At 39.7% G+C, this 23,098-nt stretch overlaps 1 protein-coding gene across 1 annotated transcript in view; it reads right to left on the bottom strand.

Moving 5' to 3' along the window:
- Nucleotides 1-23,098, bottom strand: part of CHCHD3 (coiled-coil-helix-coiled-coil-helix domain containing 3) — a 238,911-nt gene that overhangs the window by 98,741 nt on the left and 117,072 nt on the right. Inside the window, exons 5-6 of the mRNA XM_056573182.1 lie at nt 5,799-5,813; nt 5,527-5,610 (exon numbers count right to left, since the gene is read on the bottom strand). Of these exons, the coding sequence (XP_056429157.1) occupies nt 5,527-5,610; nt 5,799-5,813 (99 nt within the window). The remainder of the gene's footprint in view (nt 1-5,526; nt 5,611-5,798; nt 5,814-23,098) is intronic.

The following is a 23,098-nucleotide window of genomic DNA, read 5'->3' as shown; positions in this document are numbered from 1 at the left end:
ATATCCTACCAAACGGATTAGTGTGAAAGCAGAGTTACAGAATAAAGCCGCTGTGCTGTGGAGATGGACATTTAGTGTCTCGTAAATTTCATTTTGCGGAAAATCCCGACACATCATAATGGTGAAATCCTATTTACTGCAGAAGGCCAGGCTGATAATACTATTTAATACCTGGTGTATGGGGTGGAATCCGCTTCATATACTTTTTATCCCCATCTTAACACTTCTTATAACTCCTGACATGTTACAGAATAAATAAATGGCCTTTTCTTAAAGGGTTTTCTGGTTTTATGCAAATAACTATTTCCTTACATACTTTTGTGTTTTAATTCCACATCATTTTTGAAATCTTGGTTTGCTGTCAGAGGATGGCAACTTTAACCTGCATTTATCAAGGTACCAGTTTTTATTGTAAACTGCAACAAAAATTGTTGCAAACCATAATTTGGGACAACATTTTTAGCATTTGCCAAAAGATCATATTATATATTGCCATGGTCTAGCTGTGGTCTCCATGTTTAAGACAAATTTAGTTAAAAAGATAGAGAGTGGAGCAGAATTTCAATAACAAGAGAATTCCTTTCTACACAATGCCTTAATATTCTTAAGGTAAAAAAGCGTATTTGTCTGCAAAGTCAAGTAATACAAAAAAGTAACAAAAAGTAAAAAAAAAAAATAATATTGTAAAACATTTACATAGCTACAGATTCCAAATTTAAAAATGGATTATCCGATTATTTAACAGTGAATAAGAAGTGTGTCAAGGCCACTTATCCTTCAGTAAATGTCATGGAAATCTTCACATCATGAGCAAATTAAAAGGCACTTTCTAATACCTTGCCAACTAGATGGCAATGTGCTCCTGGTGATTGCATCACTAAGTGTCACAGCTCATCTATATGATTAATTGACTTTTTGATTACTTTGGTTTTTCCAATTAGATGCTTCCTATATTGTGCTAAGAGGAGAAAAAGCAGAAGCAATAATAATAAAGGGAGATGACAAGAGAACAGATTAGTGTCAGTTCAGCCAGCTCCTTATGAGGAGAAATTATTATACACTTTCACAGGCAGATGATGGCTGTCACATTTATAATATCAAGCAGTCTTCAGTGAAGGGATGTCAGTGTACCAAGAGAACAAAAAAAAAAAAAAAATAGAATAGGGGAGGGGGTGAATAGCGGTCATAGATCTGGAGCAACTGTGATTACGAATTAAACCTATCATAATCAGTGACGTTAGGTTTACGTACTGTCACCCTGAGTGCAAAAGGTCTACAGACTCCCTTTAGTAATAATAACTGTGCGGAAGTAACCCAGAGCTGTCATGTTCTGTTATTTTCAGAGCAATTTATTTGGCATTAAAAATTGTCTTTGAACAGACAAAATCATTGAAGTGATCAACACATATGTAAATGGGAATCTTTTAAAACTGTCAGCATAAGAATTGCCAACCCTGTGTCAAACTGTGGTCAGTGTTTTGTATCTTAGCCATTCATAGCTGGATGCACAGCTGCAAGAAAAACTAAATGTACCCTCTAGATTTCTACATCAGTTACTATTGAAGAGGACTACTGTCATTAAATAGCATAAAGGTGCCCTGATCACACAACTTTACAATATCTTGATACGCCCTTCCATGACAGATATATGAAAGGTTATATTTTGATAATTCTGGGAATTAGTCAGATGGGTGTAAACTTCTTCAGGTTTTGGCTGGGAATATACAGTCAAAGGGGTGTGAATGTTGTACATTGAGGGGCATATATACCTAATACACACACCATGACTGTATAACCCTGCCCATCACCCGATAGCCACTCCTATTAATTAAATTAGGCTCACACTCATCTGACTGATTCTCTGAATGGTCAAATTATAAACTCTTATATCTCAGGAACTGAACGGTAAAAGGGCATGTGATCACTGTGTCCTAAGCGATTTAACCTTTAGATGACATCAAACGTACATGTATGTTCTTGCCGCCTTGAACTTAATGACCAGGGGCGTACATGTATGCCCAGGAGAATTAAATGACTATGAAGCAAGTACAGGAGATGTACTCGCTATCAGTAGCCATAAACTTCCCACTAATGACGGGAAGAGGGGATTCCGAAGCGTCCCCTTACTTGCCACTGATCGAAACACCAACAATGTAGCCTGGCTCTGTCAGGCTGTATTAGTGGAGCGTTGATCACACTGTATAATGCTATGCAAGAGGCATAGCATTATACAGTGAATGCAATCTAATGATTGCACATAAAAGTCGCCTATGGGTACTTAAACCCTAACCGCTCCAGGACGTATGCATACGTCCTAGTTGCCTACATGTTAACGCAACTGGAATTATGCATACATCCTGGCGATATTCTGCTCAGAGCGATGCCCTGCAGGAGATTCCCGGCTGGACCCAGCTGTCAATCACAGCCAGGGTCCCGCCACAGCTGCAGAGATCAGCAGCATTAACCCCATAGATGCCTGTATCAGTCCTGATCACGGAATCTTTGGGATTGGCAGGGGAAGACGGATCCCCCTGTTCACCAACGGCGATCTCATGATACGATTGCGGGGTCTGGTTGGTTGCCATGGCAGCAGGAGGCCAGCTGATGGCCTCCTGTCTGCCTAGTACAGAAGCCTGTGTGGTCCAGCCATAGACTAATTTTGGTTCAAAACGTGAAGATCAAAAAGTAGCCAGAATCGCAAAAATGGTACCAATAAAAAGTACAGCTTGTCCCGCAAAAAATAAGCCCTCACACAAAGGCGTTGGATAAAAAAATAACAAAAAAGTCAGAACATGGCAACACAAAAAAGAGGGAAAAAAGGATTTTGTTGTGAAAAGCATGAAGAATATAAAAAGCTATATAAATAAAATTCCAATTATTCACAAAAATGCTGAATCAACAACGATTTAACACTAAAATAAAGCACAATATGTCACGAAAAAACAATCTCAGAATTGCGTCACTAAGTAAAAGCATGTCAGAGGATATATATATATATATATATATATATATATATATATATATATATACATATACTGGCTCGAGAAAGTTAAACAGATTTGTAAATGACTTCTATTAAAAAATCTTAATCCTTCCAATAATTATCAGCTGCTGAAGTTGAGTTGTTCTTTTCTATCTAGCAACAGTGCTCTCTGCTGACATCTCTACTTGTCTCAGGAACTGCACAGAGTAGAAGAGGTTTGCTATGGCGATTTGCTTCTACTCTGGACAGTTCCCAAGACAGGTGTCATCAGAGAGCACTTGCACAGAAAAAAAAAACAACTCACTCAACTTCAGCAGCTCATAAGTACTGAAAGGATTAAGATTTTTTAATAGAAGTAGTTTAACTTTCTGGAGCCAGTTGATATATAAAAAAAAAAGTTTTATCCTGGATAACCTCTTTAAAGAGTCACATGCCAGATTGCCAATTGGACATTCAGGTAAAAAACAGGTGGCATCCTTAAAGGGGTATTCCGCCCCTAGACATCTTATCCCCTATCCAAAGGATAGGGGATAAGATGTAAGATCGCCGTGGTCCCGCTGCTGGGGACCCCTGGGATCCCCGCTGCGGCACCGCGCTCTCATTACAGCGCAGAGCGAGTTCGCTCTGTGCGTAATGACGGGCGATACGGGGGACGGAGCAGCGTGACGTCATGGCACCGCCCTTCGTGACATCACGGCCGTCCCCTTAATGCAAGTCTATGGGAGGGGGCGTGACGACCGCCACGCCCCCTCCCATAGACTTGTATTGAAAGGGGTGGGCCGTGACGTCACGAGGGGCGGAGCCGTGACGTAATTATGCTCCGGCCCCTGTACTGCCCATCATTACGTGCAGAGCGAACTCGCTCTGTGCTGTAATGAGAGCGCGGTGCCACAGTGGGGATCCCAGGGGTCCCCAGCAGCGGGACCGCGGCGATCTGACATCTTATCCCCTATCCATTGGATAGGGGATAAGATGTCTAGGGGCGGAGTACCCCTTTAAGTGGTAAAAGGTGTAAAATAAAAAACAAAACAAAAATATTTTTTAAATTATATAAAAGCATATCAGAAAAAATTAATAAAAAGTATAGTAGCTAGGTTACTGTATAAGGGTTACTCTTTATTGCAGTATCATAGAGAATGGCTTCAACTGTGTAAAAAACAATGAATACATGCTTTGCTTATAACATGGTAAGATTTTAGGAGTTGAGTGTGGAGGAACTACAGGCTATGTGGTATTCAAAATGAGTTCTTTGGTGCAACCACTGCTTAGTTTTTCCCAAGTAAACAAAGATGCTTGTAGTTTTTGGTAAAACGAAGGCCATGTTTATCCAGAAAAATTTGTTGAGCATTTCATAGCATAAATCCTCGGTTTCCAACCATGGACTTCAGTTTGCTATGTCGCAGATTTCATGCTAGATTATTGTTAGCCATTGGCCCTTATTTACGAATAGTGGAGTGTAGGTTTCTTTGTGGGTTTTAATTCCCTACAATTTATTTTCCACAGCATTTACTAAGGTTTCCTTACATTTTCCACTTTCCCTACATTTTTTTTTTTTTTTTTTAAATACATGCTCTGATCTGTAGGGTTTTCCACATTTCCAGTGGAAACCTTAGTAAATATGTTGGGTTTTTGTTAAAATGTCGGGAACACGCCCCTTTTCTGTTACCTAACTCAGTTACCTAAACCAGTGTGCCTCCAGCTATTGCAAACTACAACTGACAGCATTCCCTTTGGCTGTCGGTACATGCTGGGAGTTGTACTTTTGCAACAGCTGGAGGCACACTGGTTGAGAAACTTTGAATTAAGTAAAACGCTGTGTTTTGCAACCAGTGTGCCTCCAGTTGTTGCATAACTACAACCCTCAGCATGCACGGACAGCCAAAGGGCATGCTGGGAGTTGTAGTTTTGCAAAAGCATCCCAGAGTTATTAATGCTTAAAGTGACAGTGGTCAGATGTGCAAAAAATGCCGGGTCCTTAAGGTGAAAATGGGCTGAGTCCTTAAGGGGTTAAAACAGCAACAAGATTAATGAAAGTCACACGATCACCACCTATAACAAAAACCAAGCAGGATTTTGAAATTCTTACCCAAGTACAGGAAGGCTGTGTGATACAAACCTTAGAAGGGCTGCCTCACAACCCACAAAGTATTACTAGATCGCATCTATGTCATGTTGTCAAATTAGGAAACATCTCTGTAAGGCTGCATTCACACCACGTTTTGTACATACGGGTGCCGGATCTGGCGGGGGGAGGGGCAAACCGGGCTCCCGTACCCCAGCCGGATCAGCCCATGACTCCATTTACTTTAATGATCCGACCGGAGTCAAACGGTGACTCCGGTCGGCTCAGTTTTGACCCGTATGCGGTTTTGGACCGGACCTAAAACCGTAGTATACAATCCTTTACTATTTTTTTCAAAGAAGCTCCATTTGTATAGTTAACATACACAGGATATTAACAGTATAAAATTGTAGCCCAATAAGAAGTCATTATAGTTACCAAGATCGGTACTAGTTTATTCCCTCTCCCCACCCGCACTTACTCTTTCTTCAAGTCTGGCCAGCTGCTCCTTATAATATTCATCCTGCCTTTTGAGTTCACGTTCCTTTTCTTCCAGTTTCTTAGCCTAAAATGAAATAAGCATGTGAATATACAGCTTAAACAGAAAAACACTAATTCCTGGTAGGATTTAATATTTACCAAAAAACAAAACATTAAATAAAACTGTACTGTTAACAGGCAAATTTCCATTGCAAACAAGTCACAGTTCAAAAATTTAAGAAACAAAAAAACAACAAATTAATAATTACTTACTTGATCCTTTAATTCCTTATACAGACGCATTAAAAAAAAAAAGAAAAAAATTGTCAAACAACACAAATAAGGAGACTATGAGAAATGTACACTTCCATTTGTGGTCCATAAGATTGGCTGACAATTCACTATAAAAGTTAAAGGACATCTGCAGCAAAAGACAACTTATGCACAGGATAGGGGATAAGTGTCTGATCGAGAGTGGGCATGGAGAGGGCATACAGTCGACCTCAGAGAGGTCAACCCTACGCACTTCAGCCGCTCACATAGAGCGGCAATGCGGGGGCCCCGTTTGGGAGATCCTGTGGATAGGGGATAAGTTGTCTTTTGCTGCAGATGTCCTTTAAGTGCATGTACTAATTTACTGGTTAGTAGTACATGTTCTGTAATGTTGTTTACTTGTGCCAAGATGAGCAGCTACTTTACACATCAGGTGATGGTGACTCCATGTTGAATCATTTATAAATGAATTACTGACACTAGAACTATCTAGAAATAAAAACATTGATGTAGTGCAGTCTACGCAAATAGAATAAACTCCTATGTGTGCTGTTTGCTCTGTACCCGTCATTTGATTTGCATGACTTAAAAAGACACTATTCCAAAACTGTTTTAGGTTTTAGCTCCCCATAGCGGACACCTGATTTGTGAACCTCAGAAAATAATCTCCGATCAGAAATCGCTCATAAGACATGAGATATTTCTGAACAGGGACTATTTTCTGAGGTTTACAAGTAAGGCTCCAATTCTTAAAAGGGGTACTCCACTGGCCAGTGTTCGGAAGTAATGTTCTGAACCCTGTTTTCGCGCTGCAGGGGTCGGCCATGCCCCTTGTGCCGTCACTCGCCCTCCCATAGACTTGCATTGAGGGGCATGGACATGATGTCACAAGGAGCATGGCCGACCCCTGCAGCGGGAAAACAGGGTTCGGAACATCCGAATGCTGGCCAGAGGAGTACCCCTTTAACCCTCCAAAACTTCCTGCACATTACAGGAAATAAGCAGTGCTCTGCTGCTGAATCCAAACTGAAAAATATAAGTTGCAGTGAGCCGACAAAATACTCTGTTCTTAGAGTAACCCAATCTTTCTTTCTTCCTGTTTTCTTTTACCTTAAAACCTTTGCAATCCAATTTACAATATTACCATACTATCATTGTAAGTGTCAACATCATAACTTGAGGCTTTAACTTTACAGACAACTAGTTATTTGTCCTGAAGATCCACACGGTCATGCCATAAAGAAGACAAATAATAGGATAACTAATATAGATAATGCAAGTCCTTACATGTAAAAGTCACAAAGTGCTGCTGAAAGCTGTAAATCAATTTCCATGTATTAGAACAAGAGCTTCTTCAAGGTCATTTACAGTACAGAGAAAAATAACATGATTTCTCTTGCTGTTTATATATAGTTGAGGGTCCTGAGAATAGTACCACTGCAATCCAGCTACTTGCAGAGAAAGAAAAAGGTCACATAACATGAAAAACATATGAGCACCCTGACTAGTACACACAAAAGAGAAGGTCAAGATCATGAAAGGTCAAAAGACGAGCAGCTGCTACATTTGTGACCTTCAACATCAGCACTCAGAATACACTAATAAAAAGATACCCACAGGATAGTTGATAACAATACATTTGTTGATAACAATAAAATGTGTGTGTGTGTGTGTGTGTGTATATGTATGTATATATATCCATCCATATATCCAGTGGGGCAAAAAAGTATTTATTCAGCCACCAATTGTGTGAGCTCTCCCACTTAACCCCTTAAGGACTCAGCCCTATTTTGCACATATGACCACTGTCACTTTAAGCATTAATAACTCTGGGATGCTTTTACCGTTTATTCTGATTCAGAGATTGTTTTTTCGTGACATATTCTACTTTAACATAGTGGTAAATTTTCTGCGTTACTTGCATCCTTTCTTAGTGAAAAATCCCAAAATGTAATGAAAATTTTGAAAATGTTACATTTTGCTAATTTTGAAACTCTCTGATTGTAAGGAAAATGGATATTCCAAAAAAATGTTATATTGATTCGCAAATACAATATGTCTACTTTATGTTGGCATTAGAAAGTTGACATGTTTTTACTTATTGATGACATTAGAGGGCTTCAAAGTATAGCAGCAATTTTCACAATTTTCAAGAAAATTTCAAAATCTGAATTTTTCAGGGACCAGTTAAGTTTGAAGTGGATTTGAGGGGCCTTTCTGTAAGAAATACCCCATAAATGGCCCCATTATAGAAACTACACCACTCAAAGTATTCAAAATGATATTCAGAAAGTTTTTTTTAACCCTTTAGGTGTTTCACAAGAATAGCAGCAAAGTGGAGGAGAAAAATCTAAATTTACATTTTTTACACTAACCTGTTCTTGTAGCCCCATTTTTTCATTTTTAAAAGTGGTAAATGGAGAAAAAGGCCCCAAAAATTTGTAGCCCAATTTCTCTTGAGTATGGAAATACCTCATATGTTGACAAAGTGCTCTGCGGGCTCACAACATGGCTCAAGAGGGAAAGAGCAACTGCGGGATTTTTGAAACCGAATTTTGCTGTCATGGCTTTTGAGGGCCATGTTACATTTAGGAAGCCCCCATGGTGCCAGAACAGCAAAATAACCCCCACATGGAATACTATTTTGGAAACTACACCCCTCAAGGAACATAACAAGGGATATGGTGAACCTTAACACCTCACAGGTGTTTGACGACTTTGCGTTGTAGTGTAGTTGGACGTGAAAATGGAAAATTTGATTTTTAACACTTAAATGATGGTGTTACCCCAAATTTTTCTTTTTCACAAGGGGTGAAAATGGACCCCAAAATTTTAAGCGCAATTTCTCCCGATTAAGAAAACGCTCCATATGTGGATGTTAAGAGTGCACTAGAATGCTCAGAAGAGAAGGAGCAAAATTTAGCTTTTTGAAAGAGAATTTAGCTTAAATGGTTTTGGGGGGGCATGTTGCATTTAGAAAGTCCCCATGGTGCCAGAACAGCAAAAAAAAAAAAAAATAAATAAAAATAAAAACACATAGCAAACTATTTTAGAATCTACACCCCTCAAGGAACGCAACAAAGGGTATAGTGAACCTTAACATCTCACAGGTGCTTGACCACTTTGCTTTGAATTTGGATGTTAAAAAGGAAAATTTTATTTTTAACAGTAAAATGATGGTGTTACCCCAAATTTTTATTTTTCACAAGGGGAAATAAAAGAAAATGGACCCAAAATTTGAAGCCCAATTTCTCCGATTAAGAAAATGCCCCATATGTGGACGTTAAGTGCTCTGCTGGCGCACTACAGGTCTCAGAACAGAATGAGTGCCATTGGACTTTTGGAGACATTTTGATGAAATTGAAGTTGGGTGCCATGTGCATTTACAAACCTCCCACAGTGCCAGAACAGCAGAAACCCCCAACATGTGACCCCATTTTGGAAACTACACCCTTCACAGAATTTTTTAAGGGGTGCAGTGAGTATTTACAGCCCACTGGCATTTGACAGATCTTTGGAACAGTGGGCTGTGCAAATGAAAAATTACATTTTTCATTTTCACGGACCATTGTTCAAATAATCTGTCAGACACCTGTGGGGTGTAAATGCTCCCTCCACCCCTTATTACATTACGTGAGGGGTGTAGTTTCTAAAATGGGGTCACATGTGGAGGGGTCCACTGTTCTGGCACCATGGGGGGCTTTGTAAACACACATGGCCTTCAATTCCAGGCACATTCTGTCTCCAAAAGCCCAATGGCGCTCCTTCTCTTCTGAGCATTGTAGTGCGCCCGCAGAGCACTTTACATCCACATATGGGGCATTTCCATACTGAGGAGAAATGAGGTTACAAATTATGGGGGGGCTTTTTTCCTAATACCCCTTGTGAACATTAAAAATTTGGGAAAACACAAGCATTTTAGTGAAAAAAAAAATACACATTTTTACATCCAACTTTAAATGGGCACTCTCATTAAAATTGTTTTTGCTATTGCACTCCTTATGGAAAATAAAAAATATTTCTAGTAAACTTTGGTTAAAAAAAAAATTACATTTTCTATGTTTTATTTGTGCTTAAAAAAAGCTCAAGAGTACATTTTCCCCCATCTTATACACAGACCTAGGACCGAAGCCCAAACACAGGAAGTACAGTCTGGAGTGCTGAGGGGGGGGGGGGGGTCCAGCCAACAGCATATGGCAGTTAAGTGTGAGAGGAGCAGTGATTGGATGAGCCTGGACACACCTCCCTCAGCACTCCAGGCTGCAATTTCTGTGTTTGAACCTCGGTCCTAAGTCTGTGTATAAGATGGGAGAAAATGTACTCTTGAGCTTTTTTAAGCACAAATAAAACATAGAAAACTTCATTTTTTTTTTAAACTAAGTATATTAGAAATATTTTTTTATTACATTAAGGAGTGCAATAGCAAAAATTTATTTTAATGAGAGTTAACCTTTAACGAAAATTCTTCAAACACCTGTGGGATGTAAAGGCTCTCTATACCCCTTGTTACGTTCCGTGAGGGGTGTCGTTTCCAAAATGGGGTCATATGTGGGTATTTATTTTTTTGCGTTTATGTCAGAACCGCTGTAACAATCACCCACCCCCTGTGCAAAACACCTCAAATGTACATAGCGCTCTCACTCCTGAGCCTTGTTGTGCGCAGGCAGAGCATTTTACGTCCACATATGGGGTATTTCCGTATGGGTTACACATTTCGGGGGTCTTTTTTTCCTTTTACTTTTTGTGAAAATGAAAAGCCTGGGGCAACACCGAAATGTTAGTAAAAAAATAAAAAATAAATTTACAATAACATGCTGGTGTAGACCCCTATTAGAAACCATTTATCAATGTAAAAGATCAGTGTGTGCAGTGTTATAGCCTCCTATGGGAGCTATAATATTGCAAAAAAAAGTGAAAAAAACAAAAACTTAAGATCATTTAACCCCTTCCCTAATAAAATGTTTTATAATGCGGGAATGTCCGAATTATAAAAATATATTGTTAATTAAACCGCACGGTCAATGGCGTACGCACAAAAAAATTCCAAAGTCCAAAATAGGGTATTTATGGTCACTTTTTATATCATGAAAATTTTTTAGAAAAAGTGATCAAAAAGTATGATCAATATAAAAATGGTACCGCTAAAAACTTCACATCACGGCGCAAAAAATGAGCCCTCATACTGGCCCGTATGCGGAAAAATGAAAAAGTTATAGGGGTCAGAAGATGACAATTCTAAATGTATTTTTCCTGCATGTAGTTATGATTTTTTCCTGAAGTACAAAAAAAAATTTAACCTATATAAGTCGGCTATCATTTTAATCGGATGGAGCTACAGAATAAAGATAATATGTCAATTTTACCGAAAAAGGTACTGCGTAGAAACAAAGCCCACAAAAGTTACAAAATGGCGTTTTTTCTTAAATTTTGTAATACAATAATTTTTTTCCGTTTCGCCATAGATTTTTGGGTAAAATAACTGCGGTCATTACAAAGTAGAATTGGTGGCGCAAAAAATAAGCCATCATATGGATTTTTAGGTGCAAAATTGAAAGGGTTATGATTTTTAAAAGGTAAGAAAAAAACAAAAGTGCAAAAACGGAAAAACCCTCCATCCCCAAGGGGTTAAGTAGGGTGACATGTCAGGTAATGCATGATTTGAGTCCCTGGCGGCGTAACGTGTTACTGATGGTAGCCTTTGTTACATTGGTCCCAGCTCTCTGCAGGTCATTCACTAGGTCCCCCCCATGTGGTTCTGGGATCACCGTTCTTATCATCATTTTGACATCACGGGGTGAGATCTTGCGTGGAGCCCCAGATCAAGGGGAGATTATCAATGGTCTTGTAGGTCTTTCATTTTCTAATAATTGCTCCCACTGTTGATTTCTTCACATAGAGCTGCTTGCCTATTGCAGATTCAGTCTTCACCACCTGGTGCAGGTCAACAATTTTTGTTTCTGGTGTCCTTCAACAACTCTTTGGTCTTGGCCATAATGAAGTTTGGAGCGTGACTGTTTGAACTTGTTATGAGTAGACCTGTCCACAACCTCAAACAGGTGCCATTAATACAGGTAACGAGTGGAGGACAGAGGAGACTCTTAAAGAAGACGTTACAAGAAGAAATCTTGCTTGTTTGTAGGTGACCAAATACTTATTTTCCATCATAATTTGCAAATAAATTCTTAAATAAAATTTTTTTTTTTAGATATTTATATATGTGAGTGTACACACAAAATCCATAAAATAACATTCGCATTGTCAGATTTTTTAAGAATTTATTTGCAAATTATAATGGAAAATAATTACTTACTCACCTACAAACAAGCAAGATTTCTGGCTCTCACATACCTGTAACAACTTCTTTTAGGGTGCGTTCACACCATGGAATCTCCGCTCGCTGACAGCTATGCAGTGCTCGCGGAATCCGCGCAAAGAATGAACATGTTTTTTCTTTGCGCGGAACAATTTCAATGTCCGCCGCGGAAATTCCGCAGTGTGAATGGGCCTCGCGGAGACCCATTCACACTAATGTTAAGTTCACACCGCGGAATTCCGCTCACGGAGTTCCGCGGGAATTCCATAGTGTGAACGCACCCTTAGGGTACGTTTACACATTCGGATTTTCGCAGCGTATCTAGCTGCGGATCTGCTGGTGAAGGCCCTGCTCTATGCTGGCTTTACATGTGCCTGCTTGTAGTGGTAATACGGCGTACTTGTACATCGCGGTCGCTCTCCCTACTCTGAGCTAGGCAGAGACCTCCCGCGATGTGCGAGTATACTGCGATTCGCACATCGCAGTGTGCCTCCTGGTAGCAGCATATTGCCACTACGAGCAGGCACATGTAAAGCCAGCATAGAGCGGATCTGCAGCGTAAAATCCGCTGAAAATCCGCATGTGTGAACGTACCCTTAGATTCTCCTCTGTCTTCCACTCGTTACCTGTATTCATGGCACCTGTTTGAACTTGTTATGAGTATAAAAAGACACCTGTCCACAACCTCAAACAGTCACTCTCCAAATATTTTCTATATATAAGTAATGGATGTTCCTTTCCTGGCAGGAGTCTGCACTCTACTTCAGCAGTTGGGAGCAAATTAGACTTCAAGTTCTACATATATAAAATTCAATTTAAATTCACAGTTTGAACACTGTTTCACAGGTAAAAGAAAATAATATTTGATGGCTACAATTCTTGAGATTATTTTGGCTGCTGTATAAAGGTTCAACACTAAATCGAGATCCAATAGGTGACTCAACTTTCATACTTCAAATGCTTAGCAGTAAAAGATAAAATAAAATTGGTAAAACACGTGTAAAGAGAACCGGTCCTCTAATTTTTGTAGATTAATCAAATGAAAACAGAGGCATAACATACAGTTTTTCACTTAATATTTGCAACGGCATATTCAAAGCCTATCTGAATAACTTTCTTTCAAAGTTGCATTTCAATCTTGGATTTCAGAAGCTTGTGAATTTTGGGAAAGAAGAAAAGAAAAAGTGAGAGAGAAAGAAAGAACGAACAAACGAAAGAAAAACACTTGCAACATGATACAGATATATAGATAACACAGGATCATAGGTTCACAAAAAGTGACACAGCTCCCATCTTCAGGTCACAAAGTATGCCTAAAACAATCTACTTTGGTCCATGAGGCTGCTGCAAACAACATAGAGTACTGTTAAAGGAGATCTTCGGTGAAAATTACCTTATCCCCTATCCACAGTGTCGGATCCTCCCACAATCAGCTACTTATCCCCTATCCTGTGGATAGGGAATAAGTTCTCCTTTAGGTTCTGGTAAGATGGGGTCTCCCACAATTATGTGCAGAAAACCGAAAAAAAATAAAAATAAAAATCAGAAAGAAAACTTTATTTCTATCAGTATCTGATATATGGTATATATAAGCAAAAATAATAAAAAATAAGCAACACATTCCCTTTAAATCGTGTGAAACTATAATGTTGGTATAAAAAAAAATAAACTCTTGCAATGTGTGTAACTTAAAAATAAAAGCACAAGAAACCCTCATTCCCCATTCAGTTGTTTTATTAATAATCTTTTTAATGAATCTAAGGTAAAAGCAATTTTTTCACTCTGCCTTTTTGCTGCGGTTTGGTTTAACATAATTTCCCTTCCCCACGAGGTGGTTACAGTTAGGTAGTTAGGGACGGCCGTACTTCTAGTCCCAACCCTAGTGTAGGGTTTAAGAGGGTGAAAGAGGAGGTTCCCGACCCACGGTACTTATAGGGTACTTATCAGGGATATATAGGGTGAACATAGAGTCCCTAGGCCCTGGTTATTAATCTCCTATCACTATTATTGGCCATGTGTTTGTGACATACTCTCTGGGGGAGATTTATCAAAACCTGTCCAGAGGAAAAGTTGCTGAGTTGCCCATGGCAACCAATCAGATCGCTTCTTTCCTTTTTAACAAGGCCTCTGAAAAATGAAAGAAGGAATCTGATTGGTTGCTATTGGCAATTCAGCAACTTTTCCTCTGGACAGGTTTTGATAAATCTCCCCTCTGTGTATATTTAATGCATCTAATGTTGGGGTGTTACATAAATACCCATTTATCATTTCATATTTTTAAATTTTTTGCACAATTATCTAATAGTTTATCTTTTGTCACTATACTTAGATACCAATATACATGGTTTGTGAGGTAAGACAGTTTTCTTCCAACATAAACCGCTGTATATCCTGTTCCATATGGATTTAATGTGATCATGGCATATCCCCTTTTTTTATTATTACATAGGTCTTATACAGATCAATAAGTATGCCCCTCCTCATTAGTAGGTGTTTAGGTTCCCGGCTTGTTTAGGTTCCCGGCTACAAGCCATATAACCTGTTACCATGTATCTAACAGGAGCATGCGCTTTCCGCCATCATTTGGTGTATGGCGCCATCATTTGGCCATCACCAAAGCGAGTCGTGCCCCCGTGCCATGTGGGCACGATCATGTGACGGCATCCAGAAGTGCTTTGCTCTTATTTAGACTCTGGCACGCACATGTTAACGTGCGGCCCCATGATTCTACAGGCTTCCTGCCACTGCAGGACTAACGTGCGGTATCATCCTCTACTTAACTTGTGAGTATCTCTGCAATACTGCCATTGTGCAAACGGGGATTAACTTAATGATGCAGAGTTTGGCCATAGGCTTCACTATACTGAGAATGTGTCCTGGTTAACTTTTAGGCAGCCTGGTGCTCGGTATATATGGCTCTCCCTCTGTGAGTATATCTGCCTCTCTATTTCTACTGGAGGGGGAAAGCACTTTTCATATTCTATATTTAGTATGTGCTACAGTCATGGCCGTAAATGTTGGCACCCCAGAATTTTTTCTAGAAAATGTATTTCTCACAGAAAAGGATTGCAGTAACACATGTTTTGCTATACACATGTTTATTCCCTTTGTGTGTATTGGAGCTAAACCAAAAAAGGGAGGGGAAAAAGCAAATTGGACATAATGTCACACCAAACTCCAAAAATGGGCTGGACAAAATTATTGGCCCCCTTAACTTAATATTTGGTTGCACACCCTTTGGAAAAAATAACTGAAATCAGTCACTTCCTATAAATATCAATAAGCTTCTTACAAATCTCAGCCGGAATGTTGGACCACTCTTCCTTTGCAAACTGCTCCAGGTCTCTTACTGGAAGGGCGCCTTTTCCTAACATCAATTTTAAGATCTCTCCACAGGTGTTCAATGGGATTTAGATCTGGACTCATTGCTGGCCACTTCAGAACTCTCCAGCGCTTTGTTGCCATCCATTTCTGGGTGATTTCTGAAGTATGTTAGGGGTCATTGTCCTGCTGGAAGACCCAAGATCTCGGAAGCAAACCCAGCTTTTTGACACTGGGCTGTACAGTGCGACCCAAGATCCATTGGTAATACTCAGATTTCATGATGCCTTGCACACATTCAAGGCACCCAGTGCCAGAGGCAGCACCATAACCCCAAAACATCATTGAACATCCTTTATATTTCACTGTAGGTACTGTGTTCTTTACTTTGTAGGACTCATCTCGTTTCCGGTAAACAGTAGAATAATGTGCTTTACGAAAAAGCTCTATCTTGGTCTCATCTGTCCACAAGACATTTTTCATAAGGATTTTGGCTTACTCAAGTTCATTTTGGCAAAATGTAGTCTTGCTTTTTTTATGTCCCTGTGTCAGCAGTGGAGTCCTCCTGGGTCTCCTGCCATAGCGTTTAATTTCATTTAAAGGTCGACGGATAGTTATCGCTGACACTGATGCTCCCGGAGCCTGCAGGACAGCTTAAAAATCTATGGAACTTGTTTGGGGCTGCTTATCCACTGTCCGGACTATCCTGCGTTGACACCTTTCATCAATTTTTCTCTTCCGTCCATGACCAGGGAGATTAGCTACAGTGCCATGGGTTGCAAACTTCTAGATAATGTTGTGCGCTGTGGACAAAGGCAAATCTAGATCTCTGGAGATGGACTTGTAACCTTGAGATTGTTGATATTTTTCCACAATTTCGGTTCTTAAGTCCTCAGACAGTTCTCTTCTCCTCTTTGTTGTCCATGCTTAGTGTGGCACACACAGACACACAATGCAAAGACCAAGTGAACTTCTCTCCTTTTTATCTCCTTTCATTTGTGATTTTTATATTGCCCACGCCTGTTACTTGCCCCAGGTAAATTTAAAGTAGCATCACGTTTGAAACAATCTTATTTTTCCACTATTTTGAAAGGGTGCCAATAATTTTGTCCAGACCATTTTTGGAGTTTGGTGTGACATTATGTCCAATTTGCTTTTTTCCCCTTCCCTTTTTTAGTTTAGTTCCATTACACAAAAAGGGAATACACATGTGTATAGCAACACATGTGTGTTTCAACAATTACGGCCATAACTGTATATGTTTTTTTTCAGGTTTACCAGTCTGCGGGGGATCCATTACCTATTAACAGGAGGAGTATCATATATTCTTATAATTCACCCCACTCTGTTATCTTCACCTTATTGGTGACTGGGTGATTCATGGTGTTTACTACCTGTGGCTGCTTCTGGTTATTTGCTGTACGTTATATTTTGGCTCTTGATCTGTGTTGACATTATTGCATTCATTTGTTTATAAAATACCCCTGATGACGTTCGGCTTGCCTGTGTATTTTAGCTGTAACAGAAATGCGATGGGTAATTTCATAGGGGTAGCTGCTGTCTCTAATTATTACTTTTGGTGTCTGATCAAGAAAATATGATGCTTTGTACAATCATGAAACCTGAATCAATATAACAGGATGCATGAATAATTTTATTATGTTAGGTGATTGAATATCTTTTGTTGATCACTTTTTTGCACTTATTTATTGGGTGGTTTTTACCCTAGATTAATTAAAAGTTTAATTTTATGGCACCTTATTAGGATTTTTTGGTTCTCAATCCAGAGGTGTAACTATCCAGCAGACGCGCATCTACACTGTAAAGCATTCCCAATGTCTCTATGCTTATTACCACAAACACATTATATGTCTACAGCCTTTATACAATAACAAGTTAAAATAGATGTGTCCTAGGAAACCATAAAGAAAAAACATTCACGCCACAGCAACATAATAAGGAGCAGGTCTGCAATAAGGCGACAGTACATAGCTGATGTTAACATTTTACTTGAGATCTGTAAAACTCAAACCCTCTAGCGATACTATTGCAAAGTGCATGTCCCCCGTAACTTTTCTCCTGCAATCTGATTTGGCATGTTCAGAGTACTACATAAATCAGATTATAGCTTTTGATGTGGGAGGACCATCTATCAAGATGGCACTCATATAGACACCGAGAGGAATTTGTCTGCCATTACATTTATCACATAAAAAGGTGATAAAGTGATTTCTACCTACAGACACGGCAGCACAGTTTTACTGAAGAAACCCTTTGAATTAACTATTATGTAGCTGAAATACCAGACAAACACAAAACACATGAAGGAAAGACCTCTCAAAGTAGACTTAATGCGAAACTGACAGTGATGTGAATATAACATGCTGAGTCAGCATTTTTGAGCAGCTGCTCAGGTCACATTTGGCTATGAGGCACAGTTTTCTTCACATCAGGCTGACATCCTACAGGACTACAGGATTACATCAGCACCTATCAAGGCACCTCCCTCTTCAACAAACTCTTCCCTCCTTGTTTTATTGTTGCTTCCCCAAATATACAGAGCACTGCTAATATATCCTTTTCACCTTATCTAGGAGATCAGATATTAAATGAGGATTAAGGTGTGCCCATACAATAAATAGTTGAGAAGATATAAAGGATACTTTCATTCACCCTGTCTATACTATCTTTGTATGTTGTGTGCATGATCCCAAGAGTATTCCCTGAGATGCAGCTTCATAATGCCCTTTCAGTCTTGTGCAGGCAAGAGTAGCTAAGGAAAGTTTTATCATAAACACCACAACAAAATCCATCGTAATGCACTAATCCACATCCAACTTGGTGAACTAGACATTATGTTAATGAATAAAATCCCTTTTAAAGCAGGATCACACCGGGAGAATCCGCAGTGTGACAGAAGGACTGCAGGGTGAGATTTCGGTGTAGTGGCGCTGTAGAAATCTGCCACTGAAAGCAGACACATGGAGCCCAACTGCAGCCGGGAGCTCGCTCTCAGTCCCTCTGTGACAGCTATTGGCAGCGAGAAATACGCTTCTGATACCCTTGTGTCACCCCGACCTTAGAACTCCACTTTGATGGTAATCTAACATATATAAAGTAAAAAAAAAAAAAAGACAATCTTATAGAGAAATAGAAAACCTGGCACTCACCCAGGCATGCATTAATAAAAAAAACTCTTTATTCCAAGAAAATATACATATATGGGAAAAGATAAAGACAGAAGAGGGAGCATGGTAAAGCGCCACGCTCACTGTACTGTCTGAATCCTTCCACCCCTTATCTATATCTTCTTAAAATAAAAATAAAATTATGAATAACCAAAAACTTGTTGAGTGCCACACATTTTATTACGCTATGAGATGGAAAACCTATCACATGAAGGAGACAGGAGACAGGCTGAAGCGGCATCATGCAGAAATACACTGTGATTCTTCAATGAGAGTTTGATAACAGACACTTGGGGGTGGTTATCAAAGGATTTAGACTGGTTTTTCCTGTCTAAAATTGTTGCACAGAAAGTCGCAGTCTAAATACATGCGACTTTCTCGCGACTTTCTTTAGAGGATTTTTAGTTCATGATGCATTCTATGCTATTTTAGATGGGAAAAAAATGCATTGGTGCTGAATTTATCAATTGCGACTTTTCGGCAAAAATACGCTGAAATGTCAGACCATGCTGAAGCAGGTTTAAACACAGTCTAAACCGTAGAGCCTGAAGTCCATGCGCAGAATTGATCAAGAGCCGTGTGTAACTTTTGATAAATTAGGCACACAATAGACCAGCCACTCTGTAGTTTGGCCTATAGTGATGTGGGAAATACACAGCTTTGATAAATCCCCGCTTTTATGTTATTGATCTAGCAATTGATGCAGTAAGATAGGCGACAGATGTGTGAGGAGACTCCACTCCCTTGCTTGTGGTAAGTCAGAGGCATCATGGATAAAGAAAGACTGCATTAGGGATTATGATATCAGAGGGTAAAAAAGTAATTAAGATGGCAAGAAATTCATACATCAGTATACACTAGAGCCCACCACAACCCATAAATAGCCACACATAATAGCCTCGACACTATTCTTTAATTGCAGCCCATGCTGTTAGGGTAAAAAATAATAATTTTTAGAGTGCTTCTTTAAGTTCAGCCTACCATGACCCTGGAGAAGTACACAACACATTAAGGCAGCACAAAGCTGGATTGTTCAACATCAGCTATTTTTTCCTTTTACAAATAACCACAGGCATTAAAGAAGGATTTGTTATTGTCAGAAACAGCCAGTAACAAGTGAAAGGGGGGGGGGGGGGGGGGTGAATCCCATGATGATGATGTGCTCAGTTGTTGGAAAAATCCATGTTAAATGCACAAATCATTACAGAAAGAGACAGTTTGCCTTTCCCACTGAGACATAAAGGTCAAGGGCTGAGTCCCTTCTGACCATTGCTCTGATCTTACACAAATGGTTGGGGGCATTAAGTCAAACGTTCTAAATGGCGATCTATCATAACTACATTAGCATACAATATAAAGAAGGCAGATTTTCTCGCAGGCACTTGCATCAAGCCATCTTCTGGAGAAATGTGTACCAAAATGCTTATTAAACAGTATCATATTGCATACAAATGAACAAGCTGCATCCACTTTAATACTAAGCAAAGCTCGCCAAGAACATGTTCAACTAGTAGCAAGTCACTGACAAATGATATTACTATAGAAAAAAATCTCTGCCTTTTACACAGCAGCTGGTAAATCTTATCACATGTGTGATGAATATAAAAGCTCGAGGATGCAAATGATCATCCATATGTACAGAAAGGGAGTTAACAGCTATTTCAATATCTTTTTCAGGTTTTATATTTCTCATGCTCAGGCAATCTTGGAGGCCCTAACTAAGATTTTTGATATTTTTTATATTTTAAAGGAGTAGTCCAGTCTTGAAAAACGTATCTCCTATCCTAAGGATAGGAGATAAGTTTCAGATCGTGGGGGGGGGGGTCCGACCGGAGGGGCCACCCCGCGATCTCCTGTACGGAGCCCCAGCAGCCCGCGGGAAGGGGGTGTGTTGACCACCGCACAAAGCAGCGGCTGACACGCCCCCTCAATACAACTCTATGGCAGAACCGGAGATTGCGCTATAGCAACTTGCAAATCACAAAAGGCTACATTCACTCTTATTAGCTGCAATACAGCCACGCAACGCTATAATTTTCATGTGTATGACAAGCATTGTACCCAGGCACCATACATCCCTATCTAAACCTTCTTGCTCTTGGTCTACTATGTAAATCCACAAGGAAAGTTAATGTTACCAGCGTTAGAAACAACTTTTTTCATTTAATACTTTCTTAACCCCTTAACGACGCAGGACGTAAATGTACGTCCTGGTGATGTGGTACTTAACGCACCAGGATGTACATTTACGTCCTGAGCATAACCGCGGGCATCGGAGCGATGCCTGCATCATGAGAGGCAGGTCCCGGCTGTGGATCGCAGCCAGGGACCCGCCGGTAATGGTGGACACCCGCGATTCCGTGGATGTCCGCCATTAACCCCTCAGATGCCTTGATCAATACAGATCACGGCATCTGCAGCATCGCGGTAACTTAACAGGATGATCGGATCGCCCGCAGCGCTGCCGTGGCGATCCGATCATCCTGCACGGCAGATGGAAGTCCCCTCACCTGGCTCCGCTGCCTTGCGGGAGTCATCTGCTCTAATCTGCCTTCCCGCAGACCAGAGCAGAAGATGTCCGATAACCCTGATCAGTGCTATGTCCTATACATAGCACTGAACAGGATTAGCAATCGAATGGTTGCTATAAATAGTCCCCCTATGGGGACTATAAGAGCGTAAAAATAAAAGGAAAAGTAAAAAAAAATGTGAAAAACTCCCTCCTCAATAAAAACGTAAATTGTCCCATTTTCCCTATTTTACCCCCAAAAAGTGTAAAAAAAATTATTTTATATACATATTTGGTATTGCCGCGTGCGTAAATATCCGAACTATTAAAATAAAATGTACATGATCCCGTACGGTGAACGGCGTAAACGTAAAAAACAAAAAAGTCCAAAATAGCTGCTTTTTTATAACATTTTATTCCCAAAAAAATTAATAAAATTTAATAAAAGTTTTGTATAAGCAAATATGGTATTAATAAGAAGTACAGATCACGGCGCAAAAAATGAGCCCTCATACCGCCGCTTATACGGAAAAATGAAAAAGTTATAGGTCTCCAAAATAGGGGGATTTTAAACGTTTGGTTAAAAAGTTTGCGATTTTTTTTAAGCGCAATAGTAATAGAAAAGTGTATAATCATGGGTATCATTTTAATCGTATTGACCCAGAGAATAAAAAACACATGTCATTTTTACCATAAATTGTACGGCGTGAAAACAAAGCCTTCCAAAATTTGCAAAATTGCGGTTTTCTTTTTAATTTCCCCACACAAATAGTATTTTTTTTGGTTGCGCCATACATTTTATTTATTACAACGGACAACTGGTCACGCAAAAAACAAGCCCTTATACTAGTCTGTGGATGAAAATATAAAAGTTATGATTTTTTGAAGGGGAGGAGGAAAAAACGAAAACGTAAAAATAAAATTGTCTTAGTCCTTAAGGTCCAAATGGGCTGAGTCCTTAACCCCTTAAGGACGCAGGACGTAAATGTACGTCCTGGTGCGGTGGTACTTAACGCACCAGGACGTACATTTACGTCCTGTGCATACCGCGGGCATGCGCGGCTGATCCCAGCTGCTGATCGCAGCCAGGGACCCGCCGGCAATGGCCGACGCCCGCGATCTCGCGGGCGTCCGCAATTAACCCCTCAGGTGCCGGGATCAATACAGATCCCTGCATCTGCGGCAGTGCGCAATTTCAATGAATGATCGGATCGCCCGCAGCGCTGCTGCAGGGATCCGATCATTCAGAACGCCGCACGGAGGTCCCATCACCTTCCTTCTTCCGGCTCCCGGCGTCTCCTGCTCTGGTCTGAGATCGAGCAGACCAGAGCAGAAGATCACCGAAAACACTGATCTGTTCTATGTCCTATACATAGAACAGATCAGTATTAGCAATCATGGTATTGCTATGAATAGTCCCCTATGGGGACTATTCAAGTGTAAAAAAAAATGTAAAAAAATGTAAAAGTAAAAAAAAAGTGAAAAATCCCCTCCCCCCAATAAAAAAAGTAAAACGTCCGTTTTTCCTATTTTACCCCCAAAAAGCGTAAAAAATTAATTTTATAGACATATTTGGTATCACCGCGTGCGTAAATGTTCGAACTATTAAAATAAAATGTTAATGATCCCGTACGGTGAACGGCGTGAACGTGAAAAAAAAAGTCCAAAATTGCTACTTTTTTAATACATTTTATAAAAAAAATTTAAAAAAATGTATTAAAAGTTTTTTATATGCAAATGTGGTATCAAAAGAAAGTACAGATCGTGGCGCAAAAAATGAGCCCTCATACCGCCGCTTATACGGAAAAATAAAAAAGTTATAGGTCATCAAAATAAAGGGATTATAAACGTACTAATTTGGTTAAAAAGTTTGTGATTTTTTTTTTTAAGCGCAACAATAATAGAAAAGTATGTAATAATGGGTATCATTTTAATCGTATCGACCCTCAGAAAAAAGAACACACGTCAT

Source organism: Hyla sarda, chromosome 4, assembly GCF_029499605.1.
Source record: "Hyla sarda isolate aHylSar1 chromosome 4, aHylSar1.hap1, whole genome shotgun sequence".
In the NCBI taxonomy this organism is placed as follows: Eukaryota; Metazoa; Chordata; class Amphibia; order Anura; family Hylidae; genus Hyla; species Hyla sarda.
Note: the sequence above shows the minus strand (reverse complement) of the source record. Positions and strands in the feature narration are given on the sequence as shown.